The sequence below is a fragment of the Coffea arabica genome, chromosome 3c, assembly GCF_036785885.1.
Source record: "Coffea arabica cultivar ET-39 chromosome 3c, Coffea Arabica ET-39 HiFi, whole genome shotgun sequence".
Lineage (NCBI taxonomy): Eukaryota > Viridiplantae > Streptophyta > Magnoliopsida > Gentianales > Rubiaceae > Coffea > Coffea arabica.
Genome location: NC_092314.1, coordinates 43,629,328 through 43,646,932, shown reverse-complemented (window position 1 = coordinate 43,646,932; position 17,605 = coordinate 43,629,328). Strand labels below are relative to the sequence as shown.

Below are 17,605 nucleotides of genomic sequence, written 5' to 3'. Positions count from 1 at the left end.
CAAAAGATTCCACTTTAATACTTTGGGTTTGGTATTCACTTTGATTTATAGCTTTGAAAATGATGAAGCATGATTAGTTAGGGAGTTGAACAGTGCTACTTGAAACTATTTGCATATAATAATTAGTCATTTCAAATTTTCTATTAACATAAGTTTGTAGACTGATTAAGTAAAACCTTACAACATACCATAATATAAAATTTGACCAGATAAGCATAGTATGCGAAAATTCATGTGAACATATTGAACCACAAGGACCTGCCACAATATTTCTACCTCAAACATAAGTAGAAATAACATTTTGGGAAGAGCTTAAGCCTCATGCTAAACTTTCTTGCTATATTACAACCAGGACAGCAATATCTAGAAGTTGGTGGCGGTTTTCTCAATTCCACATTCCCATTTCCTTTCTCTTCTCCATCTTTTGTCTTGATCGCTTGTTCAGTTCAGCGATTTGCCTCTCCCACACCTTACTTCCCATGGAACAACTCATCCCATGTCTTGTTCTTCCATCCACATCGACCAAACTAAGCTCATGATCGTACAATTCTCGCGAAATTGGATCAGACAGTGTCTCGTATGCCATTCTCAGCTCAAGAAATCGCCTTGTGGACTCTTCCTTTTCCGATGGAGGGCAAGAATCAGGATGGAACTTGAGAGCTTTGCATCTGTAGGCTTTCTTGATTTCTTGAAGACCTACAAATTTGGAGCAATCAAGAGAAAGTACCTCATAAAAGTTGGCTGCTCTTCCAGTCTGCACGGTTCTAGCAGCCTGACATGAGATCACAGTTCTGTGCTGAAGAAATTTCTCCTTACAGCTTCCTTTCTGATTGAATTGAACCGTTTTTCCAAACCGAGTACTAATCCCACTAATTTGCAAGGATGCTTCCATACTATAGTTTTGAGACTGAGAAAGAAATGAAGAAATGTCTGCTCTAATTTTCACTAGAACCAAGAGCTAGAAGCTACCTAGTATGCATTATATACACCGAGGAGGGTAACCTATGAGCAATTAAATAAAGTTCTAGTGGACTTTTTAGTATGACTTTGGCTTCCATCGCTTTCGTAGACAAAATTTTGTAAAGCAAATTGTCTTAAGTTAGTGGGAGTGAAACTAATAAAATATACTAACATAAAACTAGATCTTTGTGAGAAGGAAAAATAAGTACACAAAGCTTGAAAAAAAAAAGAGTAATTATATATATATATATATATATATATATATATATATATATATATATATATATATATATATATATATCACTGGTTTTCTCAACATCCACGTACGACTGGTAAATGCCACATATTTACAATATTCTTTTCTTAAATTAATGTAGGTTATATATTAAAATTTTGAAAACTTTTATCTAAGCGAATCTCACGTTTTATTGAGTTTTCTTATTAACACATGGGAACTTTGGCAAAGGAAAATTTCTACGTCCATTACCTTTATTCCCTTACGATTTCCTCATGGCTTCCTTGTACTTTTGTATAAAGATCACATAAGCCTCTTGTAGTTTTATATAAAGCAGAAAAAGAACTGAAAGTATCAACGTTGCAATGATTGATCAAACGTACTCCAAAAGTGCATTTGATCAAATTCTAATATCCATTTAACCCATCTATAGTTTTGGATAAATATTTGCTTAACTCTCTCCTGTGAGTTTGTATAAATATCTACTTGTTCCTCCTATGATTTTAAGCAAAATGATTAGGCTTTTATTCAATTTAATGCTTTTATTCAATAATCCACTTCAGCTAAAGATGCTACAGAGACTATTTTTCATGAAATTTCATGTTAAATAAAATCAAGGGGATTATATGAATATTTTCAAACCTTAGCGGGTTATGTGGTATCATGCAAAAGCACAAGAGGTTATGAGTAATTTACACTTTTTAAGTATGGCACGGGTCTGTTGCTAAATTTTTTTTGTGACCACAAAGGTCATTAAATTGGCAAAAACGAGCCTATGAGGTAACATGTCTAACAATCCCAGAAGTGACCCATCCTTTTGTTGATGATTCCAGTATTGTGGGAAGGAGTAAGGAAGTGAACAAGGTTGTAAGCTTGTTAACTTCATCAGAGAAGGATGGTAATAACTTATCAGTTATTGGTATAGTTGGGATGGCTGGTTTGGGCAAGACAACTATTGCTGAGGCATTTTGATCACAAATTGTGGATCCACGTGTCAGAAGATTTCAATGTTGAAAGACTCTTAAATAAGATGGTAGAGTCTCTTACAGGAACCAACTCTAATCTGACAGTTGTGGAGGCAATTGTAAGAAAGCTTAACGAGGTACTTAAAACTAAAAGATTCTTGCTTGTACTGGATGATGTTTGGAATGAAGATGCAAAGAAATGGGATGGAATGAGGGAGTGTTTGCGAGGTATAGGTGCATCGGACGAAAGTAGGATAATCGTGACAACTCGAAACGAGACAGTTGTTTCAATCATGCAACCATCTTTTCCTTGTCCATTGGGAATACTTTCTGCTGGTGATAGCTGGGAATTGTTTGAGAAAATAGCATTTGGTCACGGTTGCGCAGCAGTAAAGACTCCTGAATTGATAAATATAGGAAGAAAAATTGTTGCTAAGTGCGGTGGTGTGCCATTGGCAGTAGCGGCAATAGGAGGTTTGTTGTGGTACAAAAAGGATGAACGTGAGTGGTCAAAAATAGAAAATAATAAAACAATGGCTGCAATGGAAGAAGCTGGAAGAAGAGTCATATCCGCTATAAAGTTAAGCTACGATCATTTGCCTTCATTGTCGTTGAAACAATGTCTTTTATATTGTACTATAGTGGGAAAGGGTGGCGTTGCAACAGTGGAAAGCATGATACAACTTTGGATGGCACAGGGATTGCTCAATCCTTCCAAGGGAAGTCACCTGGAAATGGAGGATGTTGGCCGTAACTACATGAGTATTTTGCTCCGGACTTCTTTGTTGCAAGTTTCCGAGAAGGATGGGTTTGGAAGAACTATAAAATTCACTATTCACGATCTTGTGTATGACTTTGTTAAGGAAGCAGCTAAAGAGTCCATTTTCTTGGTTCCCTCGGTTGAACTTAGATCCGGTAGGGAAAGTCTCTTAAAGCCACGAACTTTGATTTTGAGCGATGGCCTTGCACATGATTTGCCGAACGTTCGTAAAAGCCTTCGAGTCTTACGTGTTGTTGAAGGTGAACATGTTAAGGAATTGCCAACCACGATTGGAAAGTTGAAGCTTTTAAGATATCTTGACATCTCCAGGACTTCAATAACAGAGCTCCCAAATCCCATCACACTGTTGTACAATTTGCAAACAATGAAACTCAGTAATCTGCAACAGCTTCCCAAAAATTTTGAAAATTTGGCTAACCTGAGGCATTTGTGCATTGAAGAAGATGGAATCATCAACGGCAAGCCATGCTTGCTTCCTGATATAGGGCAATTGAGTTCTCTTCAGACGTTGCCTTTCTTCTATGTAAGTCAAGATAAGGGATGCCAAATTGATCAGTTGGGGCGTTTGCACAATCTCAGGGGCGACCTGAAGATCTTTGATCTCCAGAATGTTAGCAACCAAGAGGAAGCAATCAAAGCAAAAATATCCACAAAGATAAACCTTGATAGTTTGGAACTTCACTGGGATACTAGGACTAGAGACGGATCCACTGATGAGGATGTCTTGAAAGGTCTTGAACCTGACCCAAATTTGAAAGGTTTCGGAATGGAAAACTTTATGGGCCGAAGCCTTCCATCGTGGATGCTGACCAAAAGCCATCCTTTGGTCTTTCGCAATCTTGTGAAGATCCTACTGAGGAACTTCAACAAGTGTCAGCAAATTCCACCACTTGGGCACCTCCCTCACCTCAATATTGTCAACATAATTGGAATGAAAAGTGTAAATTGCATCGGCACTGATTTCTTCGGTTGGAAAAATGTTGATGATGCAAGTTGCAATCCAAGTGGCGTAGCAGGGGATGCTGTGGTTTTATTTCCGGCACTAAAAAGAGCTAATTCTGGAGGATATGCCTGATTTGATAGAGTGGTCGGGTTTGATGCGCCTTGATTCGTCACATTCATTAGTCAAGATATTCCCTTCTTTGGAGATTTTAAGAGTCGAGATCTGTCCCGAATTGGTAAGCCTGCCAGATGGTGTTTGGCACAACCTTAGATGCATTAAAGAACTACGTATTTCGGGATGCCTTCGTTTAAGTCATCTACCAAAGGACGTGGGAGGATTGGCATCTCTTGAGAGTCTAACAGTATTGGGTTGCCCCAGTCTTGTTTCCATTCCAGATATTCATTCCCTACGATCTCTAGTTCGGCTGCATCTTGGGAGATGCGGCAACTTGCGCTCACTACCAAGTGGAATGGAAGTCTGTACATCAATCAGAAGAATTGCATTATTGGGGTGCCCTGCTATTCAACCAGAGGATTTGCATCCTCTGTCGAGGATGACTCAACTACAAGGATTGGCGCTAGGTGGTTTCTCTCAAGATCTTGATTATTTCCCCTGGCCCAGCTGCACCATTAATCCTTGCAGAGTTACCATTACGGACAATGAGAACAAAGAATTCCAACATCCTTTTGCCTCGTTGCTGGTTCTTGGATTATGGGGTTGGCAAGCAGTCACATCTCTGCCGGAGCAGATTCAGCATCTCTCCAACTTGATCTTTTTACAGATACAGCATTTTGACGGGATTGGGGCTCTGCCAGAGTTCTTGGGTAGCTTCCATTCACTCGAAGAACTGGACATTGCAGACTGCCAAAATCTGTCGTATTTGCCTTCTGCTGAGGCAATGCGTCGCCTCACCAAATTAAGGAAATTGACAATTAAAAAATGTCCACGTCTCAAGGACAGATGCAAGGAAGAGATCGGCCAAGAATGGTACAAGATTGCTCATATTCCAGAAATTCAGCTGCTGCCATGATGTGCAAACATGGTTCAAAGTCGTGGTCGCGGTCACGGTCGCGGCCTGGAACGTTCCACATCGGTCTCGACATATCGGTCGCGGTCTCGGTGAGACGCAAATTTTAAAGTATTTAATATTCTAAAAATTATTAATAATATAAAAAAAGTATGCTAAACAAAAATAATAAGAAAATAGCAAAAGAAATGGCCGAGTCAATCCATCACGGTATAACTCGGTAGATTTCTCGTCTTAACTCGGAGTGACTCGGAGTGATTCGGCCGAGTCAATCCGTCGCGGTGACGTCTCGGCCGATTTCTCGGCGAGTCAAGTATCTCAGTATCGTTTCGTCACGGTATCGTATCGGTAGGGGCCGAGACGGTGACGACTCGGCCGAGACTTCGAACCATGTGTGCAATGCTTCGCCTCTTCTTACTTTCCTTAATGCACGTAAGTTTCAGTTCAATGCTGTTTTTGTGGCTACGTTATATGAAATTTTGCTAGATACAAGTCTCCCTTTTGCATTTCTTGCTGAATTATTGAAAGTCTTCGGACGATATCCATGGCTACTCAAAGCTCTTCTGAAAGTGATTTCCTTACTCTCCACTCTGCTATAGATTGCTTTTAACAAGACGAAAGGTAGAATTTACAACCAATGTATAGATAATACATTAAACTGCATATTCTAGTTGGTTCCGATTGAATACCGTCCAACCCTTCATCACAAACTTAGTATCACATCTAATGCTGTATTTTCCATTATGACATACCACATACTGGTTCATTACATGTCGCTGCTCTAGAAAGAAGTAAAGCCATATAATAAGACCAAACATTGAATAAATCCAGGATAGACTATTTCAAAGCAAAGATAAACCAACCTTGAGATTCATATATGTGAGAGCTTCATTTACAATTTCATGCTTTATTTGTTCTCCGTACATACATCTTCTTTTGCGCATCTGTCAATGAACCATATCAACTTTATCTCTTCTTGTTTTCTGCATGATTAGACGATGTGCACAAGTTAATCTAGAAGTTCAAAGTATAGGAATTGACATGTATGGTAGGATTGGCTGCTTCTTTTCCTCATATGGACCCATGTTAATTACTGTATATAATTAGCAATTCCTTGAGCCATTTTTTGCTATTTGCTCTGAACTGAACCTCACAAAGCTTGATTTCTCCAGAAGAACCTGATTCTCGAGTGCATCATGTTTGTAAATTCTTTATTCTTGGATGATTTTGTTACTTTCTAAAAGTTATAACAAACACTGAAACTTTCTTTTCCAGCACCAGCAAGGGCAGAAAGCACATCTCCAAGACGATAAGATTGTTGTATTTTGTCTCTTGGACCTCTCTTGATGCCGATCAGTTGGATGCCTGGTGCGAGTGTTGCTGCTTCTATCTGCCTCTCTTCTCTTCTTGGGATTCTTTGCTTTTCGTTTCTTACTTCTTTAATAGTACTTTCTCATTTCCTTTTCCTTATTTTGTATCCTATATTAGTGCTTCTTGAATTTGTAACCTACATTGGTGCTTCTTGAATGTTACATATTATATCTTGGTCATGTTTCCCTTTCTTTTGATTGTTGTTTTCCCCTATCTTTTCTTATTTTTGTCTACCATGATATGATATACACAGTAGATAAACAAAAACTTAAAGAAGAAAATCACATACAACCAGGGATGGAATTGAAAATTTTGCTTTGAGAAGGGCACCTTAGCTTTCAATTTCATGCACATGAAAACTTTGAAGTTTAAGACAAAAGTTTTGTGAACATTTTTGTGGGGGCAAAGAGTCTAATTTATAGAAGATATCTTTTTTTTTTTTAAAAAAAAAAACTCTTAAAATTTTAAGGACTTGGGAGAGGGGGCAGGTGACTCCACCCTGTTCCACTTTGGTTCTGTCCTTGTGTAAAAAAAAAATCAATGTTGTTAATTTCAGATCGAACAGTGATTCACCTAAACTATTGAATCAAGGGTCAACTGGTCGGATCGATCGAACAATTCTCAAAAACTCGTTAAGCCACGATTATGTTTTATATGATTTTATCCGACCGTTGTACGTGTTCAAATTTTTGACATACAAATATATTTTAATATTATACCAAATATATGTCAAGTATTTCATTCATATACACCACAACCCGAACTGCATTAGATCCATGTACAATAGAGCGATCATAGCAGCCTAATGTCATTCCCTCTATGTCCATTGCTTATGCTTTTTAAGCTAATGGCCCTGTCAATAGATCACTTTAAAACTTCAGAAATAGCCCACAACCCAAGCTTCAGAAAGTCATGCAAAACTTCTTCTTTCCACTCCCATTTGGTAATTCATCTCTTTTGCACCTCTGCATCATGTTGCTGGCCAATAATCCAATTTTACCTGACCTACCAAAGTTTCATAGGGAACCGTCTTTTTAGCTAAAGTACAAGATATCAATATCGACTTTATCATTTATGAAAAAACAAAAACAAAATGCCAAATAATCAAACCTATAAGTTAAACGACAAAACAAAAACAAGAATCCCCTGTTAATTCCGACCCATTGCAGATTTCAGTCTCCATTTCCAAAGAGATAAGAAACCCACCAATATTTTAGCTAGTTTGGGAGTTTAGAATAGAAAAGAAAAGAAGAGAAATGATAAGTTAGAAAAGAAAAGAAAAGATCAAAGTTTCTATCTAAGTTGTTAGGGAGTTTTAAAAGAGAAAAAGAAAGTGAGTAATTTTCTTTTGTTTGGGAGTTGAATGCAAAGGAAAGAAAAAGATACTTAAATAAATTATTTTACAAATATGCCCTTTCTATAAACAAATGTGAGAGGGATTCACCGGGTATTAAAATGTTTTGTATCAGGATTTTAAGGGTAATTTGGTCATATTGAAAAATTACTTAAACTTCTATCCGTTCCTTCCCTTTCCGCCCAACATTGGGCGGAAAATTTTCCAAAAGATGGAGGCCAGTGGAATCTTTCCTATTCTTTTCTTTTCCTTCTCATTTTAACTCCCAAACAATGGAAAAACTTTCTTGTCCCTTCAAAACCTTTCTTTTCTTTTCATTTCCATCCTCCCAAACTAGTTAGTTCAGAGAAGAAAAGGGTTGTTTTCTTTTCGGGGAGAGGATTTCAGAAAATGGCAGAGGAAGAAGTGAGCAGTAAGCAAGTTATACTGAAGAATTATGTGAGTGGTTTCCCAAAAGAGAGTGATATGGAGGAGAAAACAACTGCTTTGAAGTTGAAGCTTCCAGATGGCGGCGATTATTCAGGGGCAATCTTGATGAAGAATCTTATTTGTCTTGTGATCCTTATATGAGATCCCGCATGCGCAAGCTTGAAGGTCATTATGCTGAGGCCTACACTCCTGGCTCTGTAAGTCACTTTCTGTGTACATTTGTACGTTTTGTGTTTCTCTCTTCTTTTCTTTTGTTCTTTTTTTTTTTATTGGTTTAAACTGGAGTGGTTAATGGATGTTTAATCAGTACATGCAATTGTAGTGCTAGAGATAGAGTGACAATTGGATTTCCAGACCTTTTTTTCTTTTTCTTTTTGTTAGGCGTCATGTAGAATTTTTATGTAGAGATAGTCTGCATGAGTGGAAATTCGAATTTTTCATTTGTGAATTTTATGTTTTGTTGCTTAATCAGTGTTAATCTGAACATCTGCGGCTTGCTCGCTTTTATGGTTGACCTTGATTCATCTTTCTGTGAAGAAATGAAACTCAAAAGTAGATTGAAACCAAGATGTTCCGGAATTTCATTCTTTTTTCTTTTCTTTTTTTTTTTTGATAAAATAAATCTGGTGGTCAAGAGCATGTGGGACTTTGTGGTTTTCTGCATCGCATGGAAAATGATGGAGCAAAAATATTCAAAGAACAGTTTGTTCAGTGTTGGAATAAGTTAACTATTTGGGAATCTCCATAGTATTAATTTAAGAGAAGGATGCACTTATTAGTCGGATTTATAACTCTACATGACAGTAGAAAGCTTTATAACTCCGAAGAGTAATGTTGACAATGTATAGTGATTTCACAAAGAACATTCACTGGTTGCCTGATTATGCATTTTTTCTTCAGTACACATGTCAAAGAATTCAATTTTGGAAACATTTTTCTGTGTTTTCCACAATGGCTTTGCTTATTATTTGGCTGGAGAACCAATAGATTGAAGTTGGTTTTTTGGCTGTTCATTGTTACTTATTGCAGTCCCATAAATGGTTGTCTACTTGAGATAAGTCCCATGACTTTGGATATAACATAATAGGTGTAATACATGTAGTTGTTTATGGTGCAATTGAAGGGGCAGAAGTTTTACTTTTTATGAGTAGACTCAACTCAAATTCATAACTTGATACTGATTCACTTTGTAGCCTATAGTGGGTCTTGGAGTGACAGGTTGTCGAAGCCTGTGCAATAATAAATACCTGCTCAAACTAAAAGTAATTTCTGTAGATAGTGGTGAGTAGGGTCGAATCCACAGGGACTGGGAGTAATTATTTCTTTTCAAGTTCACAGTGACAAGGGGAGTGTTTTTATGCAGAAGGTGACAATCAAAGAAATTCAACTAAAATATAAAAAGCTACTAAAAATTAAATAACAAATTACTAAAATCAAATGAGTGATAATTAAGGATCTAGCCAAGGAATAACTTCAGCAAAGGTGCACCTAATTGATCATCGAAGCAAAGGCAATCCCAATTATTTATCAATAAATAGGTTATAACTACCAAACAAACGATGGCAGTCAACCCCTCCTTACTGTGTCGGTGATCAAGGTACGCCCGTTAATCACTGCTCTAATTGAGAAATAATCCTAGATACGCCCATAGAATTTAATTCCCCAATTGCCTTACGTATTAGTGGAGCCCTATTCTAACCAAATAACGCACTACCAGGGTTATTTTAGATTAGCCCGCGTATTCCCCTGACACAAACCCAATCGTGCCAGTTGTCACTATTTTAGAGCAATTAAACAATTACGGATTTAATGCCCTAATTGACAATAGATTACCCAATCAACTAATTATCTGGATCCTAGACAATCAATGAATTAAATAACCATAAGCATAGCAATCAAGGAATATGCGAATACCAATAAATAAAAGAAAAAGATTAAATTAAATCGATCTCACAATTTTAGGCGACCCAAAGCATCCGTTGCTCCTTGACTAGAAAAAGGAATTTAGTTCATAGTTAATGAACAAAATCCACAGGAAATAAAAACAAGAGTCGCGGCCATGGTCTGCGTCTTGGAAAAGTCCAATTCGCTTCAGGAAAGGAAAAACGAGGCTACAAAAGGTGATTGCTTGTTACTAATTCTTCCTGACATACGCAGGGGAAAGGAACTACTGCCAACCAAAAGAAAAGTCAAAGCTCCAAGCTATACTACAAGACGAAAAAACTAAAGAAGACCAGAGGATAGTGCTCTTCTCCTTCAATCTTAATTCCTATTCTAATTGCTACTCCTCCTGTGCGGCGGACGCCGCACGAGAGAAAAAGAAGACCAGAGGATAGTGCTCTCCTCCTGCAATCTTAATTCCTATTCTAATTGCTACTCCTCCTGTGCGGCGGACGCCGCACGAGAGAAAAAGAAGACCCTGAGGTTTGCTTTTTTTTTTTTTCCTTTTTCTAGTTGCTGTCTTCGGTCAAAATTATCAAAAAGGTCATGCATCTCCTTGTTCCAAGAATGTCCTTGATTGCCTGCTATTTGAACTCTTTCCCGATGACCGTCAAATTGGCCTTGATTGTAACATTTTTATTCTACTCCCTAAAATAAATGCAAATTACGAAAAGTGAGTAGAATCTAATAATTAATTCACATTGGGTTAAGTAATAGGGGAAATTAATTATAAAATAAATGATAAAATTACAACCTATCATGGAGTGGCTAGAGTTTTGGAGTCAGACGATCCAAAATTCAACAACAGTGTAATTGCTGATCCAGAGACTCGCTTTAAAATTCACAACAGTGTAGAAGTTACTTCCTTTTCGTTATCTTTAAAGGCTTTAGCAGTCTGATTGAAGCATTTTACAGTTGTTTGCTATGGTAGGAATGGGGTGTACTTCCTTTATGTATAGTGAGCTTTATTAATTTCGAGTCGAATAGCGACCCGTCTAAACTATTGGATCAGATATCAACTGATCGGAATTAGGTCCATGAGTTAATTGCTCGAATCGTTTATTATAAACATGCATTACAAAATAATGGCGGGATAACATATAGAAGAAAACATCATTTAAAAATATAATAGATCTAAAAATATCAAAGTCATATTTATTAAAGTAGCAGCTCCTCTTTTTCCAACCATCATGTCTAAGCTTAAGAAAAGTAGCGCTAGTATTCAATTCGTAACATATATACTATTCAAGATCAATGCTAGTTTTGTGGATGCGATTTACCAAGTTAATATGTAATTAGTTGCAGTATAAATATGGACTCCATGGAAAAAATAAAAATATCAAAATCTAAGCTAATTAAATTACTACTTGAATAGCCCACGTAAAAAGGAACTATGATATGGTAAATGAATGATTGATTGTGCAGACAATAAGTAGATATCATTCTTTTGTACATTCAATTGAAATTTTACATAGTAAATGAAGAAACAGTTAAGAGGTTGAGAGTTAAATGTGACTTTTCCGTTGATGTTTGACACGCTAAGCAATACTTATCACTTGCAATGGAAGTAAAGGAAATGAATCTGTAAATTAATATTCTCATACACTATACTAACTATTTTTTAGCTCGTATAAATTGAAAATTTTAATTTATCTTACATTGAAGTTATGTATACAGAGATTAACAAAATATACCTCACATATTCAAGATCCAAAATGAGGAATTTATACTTTAGTGATGCACTTTATAACAATTCTTAATATTAGATTTTAAAGATTGAATTGCTCATTGAGAGGGTTAACTGGATCTAAACTGGATATTACTGCTTGACAAAAATCTTCAAATGCATTTTGCTAATTTCGTGTTATGGGAAAAAAAATGAACCTTTGAATGATTATTTTAGGAATACTTTTATAGGGATGGTATTGTTACAGAAGGTTTGGTCTAAAAGCATGTCATTGATATTTTTGAAACTCTAAAGTGCTAGGTGACATTAATAAAAACTTCAAGGGAGTTTTTTGAAATTATTCCTTCAAAATTTGGAAAGAAGGAACTATCCACTCTGCTCCTAAATTATTTCCATTGCACTCTTTTGATCCCTCAATAATACATTGTTGCAAACAAGCCATTCAACAAGAAAAAAAAATCACATTTAAAAACATTCGTCAAATTTAATTGGTAGTGCTGACAGAATAATACTTTTAGCTCTTCCGGCCATTCTAGCCGACAGAATAATATCACGTTTAAAATTGTATAAAAAATTCTTAAACTATTTCAGTTGTTAAGTTTCAGCCCCTAATATAAATTTTGTCTTATAATAGCCTTCGAACAATTATAAGTGCATACATTCAACTCTTCCGGTCATTTTAGATGTAACTGTAGTGTAACTAGAGTGTATTTTTGTAGAAGCACTTAATATAACCATCACGACCAGAATCAGGAGGGTTAAGAAGAAGAGTACACTTCATTGTTTCTGAATCTAGTCCCATGGTCATATTAAGTGATTGGATACAAATGTTCTTTGGTTCCGACTGCACTTAGGGTTAAAATGGTCGAAAGGGATAAAACTATACACTTTTAATTATTTAAGAGCTACTATGAAACAAAATTTAAATTAGGGGCCAAAACTTGCGCAATGTAACTAATTTAAAGGCTCCCTAAATACTTTACTATTAAGAAATTCTTGTGTTAGGTCAATTTTACCTCTCATTCACTCAGCATTAATGACTAAATTTGACAAAAGTGCTCAAACATGATACTTTTTTTTTTTTTAGTTGCGGGACTTATTTACCTTAATATAAGGGATCAAAAGAGTGCAATGAGAATAGTTTAGGAGCCAAACGAATAGTTTCCTCTTCTACAGAAAGGCACTCGTATGAATAACTCACACGAGGTACATCAAAATGTGTAGGAGTTACATAAAAGTGTCGTAAATTTACATGTGCGAAATGTGTCAAAATGTTTCTTTTCGTTGGTAAGTATACAATTTACAATCTGTTAAACATGTTGTACATCATTCGAAATGGTTGCGAGCCTTGCGACTGATAATTGTCCATTCCCCTTATCTGCTGGAAGCCCACACAATTAGTCTATTATACTCCCTCCGTCCCACTTTAATAGTCCTGTTTTCCTTTTTCATCTGTTCCAAATTGTAGTCCACTTTCCAATTGAATAATGTAGTTATCTTTTAATTTCTCTAAAATACCATTAATCAATGTAGGTTATTATTAGTAGTATAAATTATCTTATTTAATATAGATTGTTAACCCACCACATTTAATACATTTAAATTTAATGTGAAATAATGTAAAATGAAGATTGATTCTTTTTTGACCATCAATTCAAGTTACCATAAATCATCAATTCAAGTTTCTATGAATAATTAATATATAGTTGTACGTACTCTATTTAATGTAAGGGTATTTCAGGAAAATAGGAACCTAAATTTATTTTTTCAATAAAATTAACTAGTTTAAGGGTGAAAAAAATTAGAACTATCAAAATGGGACAGAGGGAATAGTTAATTACAAAGATAATCAAAAATTAAAAAGGAGACTAGTAAAAGCAAGAAAAAATTTCAGTCAAGGCCTTAAAAGTTGCACGTGCCATGTTACATTGCACTGATGGTCAGCGCATTCAGTTTACGTATTATTACAAATATGAAATTCTAACTTTTGGATTGATCAAGAAAAATTCTAACTAAAATTCTAATTTTTAGTTGCCTGTTTTTTTGACTCATATATGTTTCATTATGTTAGCTTGTTTTTTAATTATATGCTAAATGCTAAAACTATAATTAAAAAAATTCAATTTCTTATAGACCAAACAGTTGGGAAGACCTCCTTCTAGAGTAAAAATGTTCAATAAGTTTTATACCCATGCCGATGGAACTCCATCAAGTACTATAGTTGCTGAGAATTTGGTAAGGATCCGAGGACACAAGCCTATAAATTCTACCATTGTTTTCAGATAGGCTTTTGGAATAACAAGTGTTTTCCTTTATTATGTAGGAAAAAATGAATGAGCTGAAAAATCAGCTTCCATCGGATTCGGAAGATCTAGTTGGTCGCAATGATATATTTGCCCAGGTGGTTAGGCAAAACAAACATGGTCATGTTTGCTTGTTTAGTGATGGTGTGAATCCAACGGACTTATGAGAAGACATTCCTAGTCGTAACACATGTTACCGTATAAGTATTCAACAACAGTCAACATTGATCCGTTTGGAGGAAAGGCTTCAGCGACAAGATGATGAAATTGCCAGCTTGAAGAAAATGGTTTTAGTTCAACATGGAAGGGCTCTCCAATTGACAGCCCAAGACATCCTTCATCATCATCTAACAATGTGTCAAGCCATACTCCATCGCGAGCCATGCGACCTATTCGATTAAGTATTTACAACTTCTAAACTTTTACATTTGTAATCTAGAATTTGGCATGAGTTTGATTCTTGTACTTGTTGGATCTTTACTAGGTAGGAAATATGGTTTCACTAAAAAGTTTGTTTGACCCAACAAAAATCGTGGTAAAGGGATATTTACGGAGTCTAAATCCATTGGATGAGGTCGGGGGACAAGCTATTGGGCCAAACTGGTGTGAAATACAGATACAAGTTGCAATGAGTCCTCGTGAGCAATTGATTAGACTGTATGATTTGCAACAAACAATTCAAGATGCACTTGGTGCACCAGTTGTTTGGCCTTGTCATTTGGTGAGATATGCACTTAAATACATTGCGGATTTTCTGAAATTTTAGTTCTAGCTATGATGATCTAATGATCCCCTTGGTCTTTGTGCACAGGTGGAACCAGCTGAAGAATGATGGGGACTTCGTGGTTATGACTGAGGGCTCTCAACAAAATGTAAAGTTTGGAAGCTACTTTTACTTCTTTCAACTTGTTAGGGATGAGAGTCTTTTAGTTTGTGCACAAGAAAGTCTTTCAAGTTATTGTAAATGAGAATCTTTCGGTACTTGTTTGGGATTTTAGTACTTGCTTTTAGCACTTGTTTGCGATTTTAGTACTTACTATGTTTGTACTTGTTATCAACTTCTAATTCAATGAATTATATTTGAGTATCGACTTCTTCTTTTAAATTACTATATGCATTCTGCTCTTTGGGATAATTTTACAAGTCCCTTGGGATTCTGGTTGATGGAATATCCAGCAAGGAGGACTAATTGCAGATTGCTTCCATATAAAAAAAAACAGGGAAAAAACTCCTAATAATTAAAAGTGTCAGTATAGCTCAGCTTCGAAACAACACTAATGACAAATGGGCATGTTGTCCAAAGCAATGTAAATTCACATGGCTATGTGTCCTTAAAGCCATATATTAAGACAACTCAAGATGCCTTCATAAATTGGATATCCTACTGATCGCTACTGATGTCCTAATGTTATACGGACACTTTCGATTGTTGCAAAAAAAAAAAGTTTTTGTTGGCAGAGGAAATGCTATAACAGCATGGTTTGCCTGACACACTTGAATGCTGCTAAAGATTTGAGGCTATTCCCACATTGGAAGGGACGACACTCGCCCGAGGTGTGAGAAAAGATAAAGTGTCATGTTAGAGTTTTTATACTGACACCTTTAAATGCCGCTAAAGGCCATTTTTATTGTAGTGTAATTATGTTTGTTTAAAATAATTAACCTCAAGAGGGGTTAGTGTAATTGGTGAAACCTAGAGACCAATGAAATTGTCAGAAACCTCAAAGAAGGTTTTTGAAGTTATCCCTAAATTAATCTGTAACATTTAATACTATAAAAAAAATTCTTCTCCCAATATTTCCTTCTATATTCTTATATTTACAATTTTAATTCCAATAAGGTTCCACCATCCTGATTAACTACGTACTTTGTAAATCCCATACCAATGAAAGTTACTCCAAATATATTCTACTTGTGCGAAAACCTATGCTGTGCACAATCAAAAAATAATAATAGAAAAATACTTGTAGGAATATAAAACATGGAGAAAATGGCCTTAATTTAATCCAATGAGTGGTTGCTAAAAACATATATTAGCAAAGGATTTAGTTGTCTTAAATCATTATAAACATGCATTACAAAATAATAGCGGGATAACATATTGAAGAAAACATCATTTAAAAATATAATAGATCTAAAAATATCAAAGTTATATTTAATAAAGTGGCGCTCCTCTTTTTCCAACCATCATGTCTAAGCTTAAGAAAAGTAACGCTAGTATTCAATTCGTAACATATATGCTTTTCAAGATCAATGCTAGTTTTGTGGATGTAATTTACCAAGTTAATGTGTAATTAGTTGCAGTATAAATATGGACTCCATGAAAAAAAAACGGCATGTAGCAAAATCTAAGCTAATTAAATTACTACTTGAATAGCCCACGTAAAAAGTAGATATCACTAACTTGATGCGTATTTTTGAGAAACTATGATATGGTATATGAATAATTGATTGTGCAGACAATAAGTAGATATCATTCTTTTATACATTCAATTGAAATTTTACATAGTAAATGAAGAAACAGTTAAGAGGTTGAGAGTTAAATGTGACTTTTCCGTTGATGTTTGACACGCTAAGCAATACTTATCACTTTCAATGGAAGTAAAGGAAATGCATCTGTAAATTAATATTCTCATACACTATATTAACTATTTTTTAGCTCGTATAAATTGAAGTTTTTAATTTATCTTACATTGAAGTTATGTATATAAAGATTAACAAAATATACCTCACATATTCAAGATCCAAAATCAGGAATTTATACTTTAGTGATGCACTTTATATTAGCAAAAACAATTCTTAATATTAGATTTTAAAGATTGAATTGCTCATTGAGAGGGTTAACTGGATCTACACTGGATATTAGTTGCTTGACGAAAATCTTCAAATGCATTTGCTAATTTAGCGTTATGGAAAAAAATGAACCTTTGAATGATTATTTTAGGAATAATTTTATAGGGATGGTATTGTTACAGAAGGTTTGGTCTAAAAGGATCTCATTGATATTTTTAAAACTCTAAAGTGCTAGGTGATATTAATAAAAAATTTAAGGGAGTTTTTTGAAATTATTCCTTCAAATTTTGGAAAGAAGGAACCATCCACTTTGCTTCTAAATTATTTCCATTGCACTCTTTTGATCCCTCAACAATATATTGTTGCAAACAACCCATTCAAAAAAAAAAAATCACATTTAAAAACTTTCGTCAAATTTAATTGGTAGTGCCGATAGAATAATACTTTTAGCCCTTCCGACCATTCTAGCCCACAGACTAATATCACGTTTAAAATTTTATAAAAAGTTCTTAAACTATTTCTGTTATTAAGTTTTAGCCCCTAATCTAAATTTTGTCTTAAAATAGCCCTTGAACAATTATAAGTGTATACGTTCAACTCTTCCGACCATTTTAGCTGTAACTGTAGTGTAACCAAAGTGTATTTTTGTATAAGCACTTAATATAACCATCAAGACCAGAATCAGGAGGGTTATAAAGAAGAATACACTTCATTGCAAAATAATGAAGTGTATTCTTCTTCTTAACCTTTCTGATTCTAGTCCCGATGGTCGTATTAAGTGATTGGATACAAATGTTCTTTGGTTCCGACTGCACT

The 17,605-nt window shown here is 35.3% G+C and overlaps 3 protein-coding genes across 3 annotated transcripts; 2 read left to right on the top strand and 1 right to left on the bottom strand.

The window, feature by feature from the left end:
- Positions 1 to 385: 385 nt before the first annotated feature.
- Positions 386 to 892, bottom strand: LOC113736037 (chaperone protein dnaJ 20, chloroplastic-like). Its single transcript, XM_027262991.1, has one exon. It carries the CDS (start codon positions 890 to 892, stop codon positions 386 to 388), a length of 507 nt encoding a protein of 168 aa, XP_027118792.1.
- A 1,333-nt stretch (positions 893 to 2,225) lies between these two features.
- LOC113736036 (putative disease resistance protein RGA3) lies at positions 2,226 to 4,016 on the top strand. The gene has a single exon (XM_027262990.1). It carries the CDS (start codon positions 2,226 to 2,228, stop codon positions 4,014 to 4,016), a length of 1,791 nt encoding a protein of 596 aa, XP_027118791.1.
- Positions 4,017 to 4,038: 22 nt separating this feature from the next.
- On the top strand, positions 4,039 to 4,914 carry LOC113736035 (uncharacterized). Its single transcript, XM_027262989.1, has one exon. It carries the CDS (start codon positions 4,039 to 4,041, stop codon positions 4,912 to 4,914), a length of 876 nt encoding a protein of 291 aa, XP_027118790.1.
- The last annotated feature ends 12,691 nt before the right edge of the window (positions 4,915 to 17,605 follow it).

Coding starts and splice junctions, on each gene's coding strand:
- LOC113736037 (XM_027262991.1), bottom strand. CDS start 892: ATGGAAGCATCCTTGCAAATTAGTGGGATTAGTACTCGGTTTGGAAAA.
- LOC113736036 (XM_027262990.1), top strand. CDS start 2,226: ATGGTAGAGTCTCTTACAGGAACCAACTCTAATCTGACAGTTGTGGAG.
- LOC113736035 (XM_027262989.1), top strand. CDS start 4,039: ATGCGCCTTGATTCGTCACATTCATTAGTCAAGATATTCCCTTCTTTG.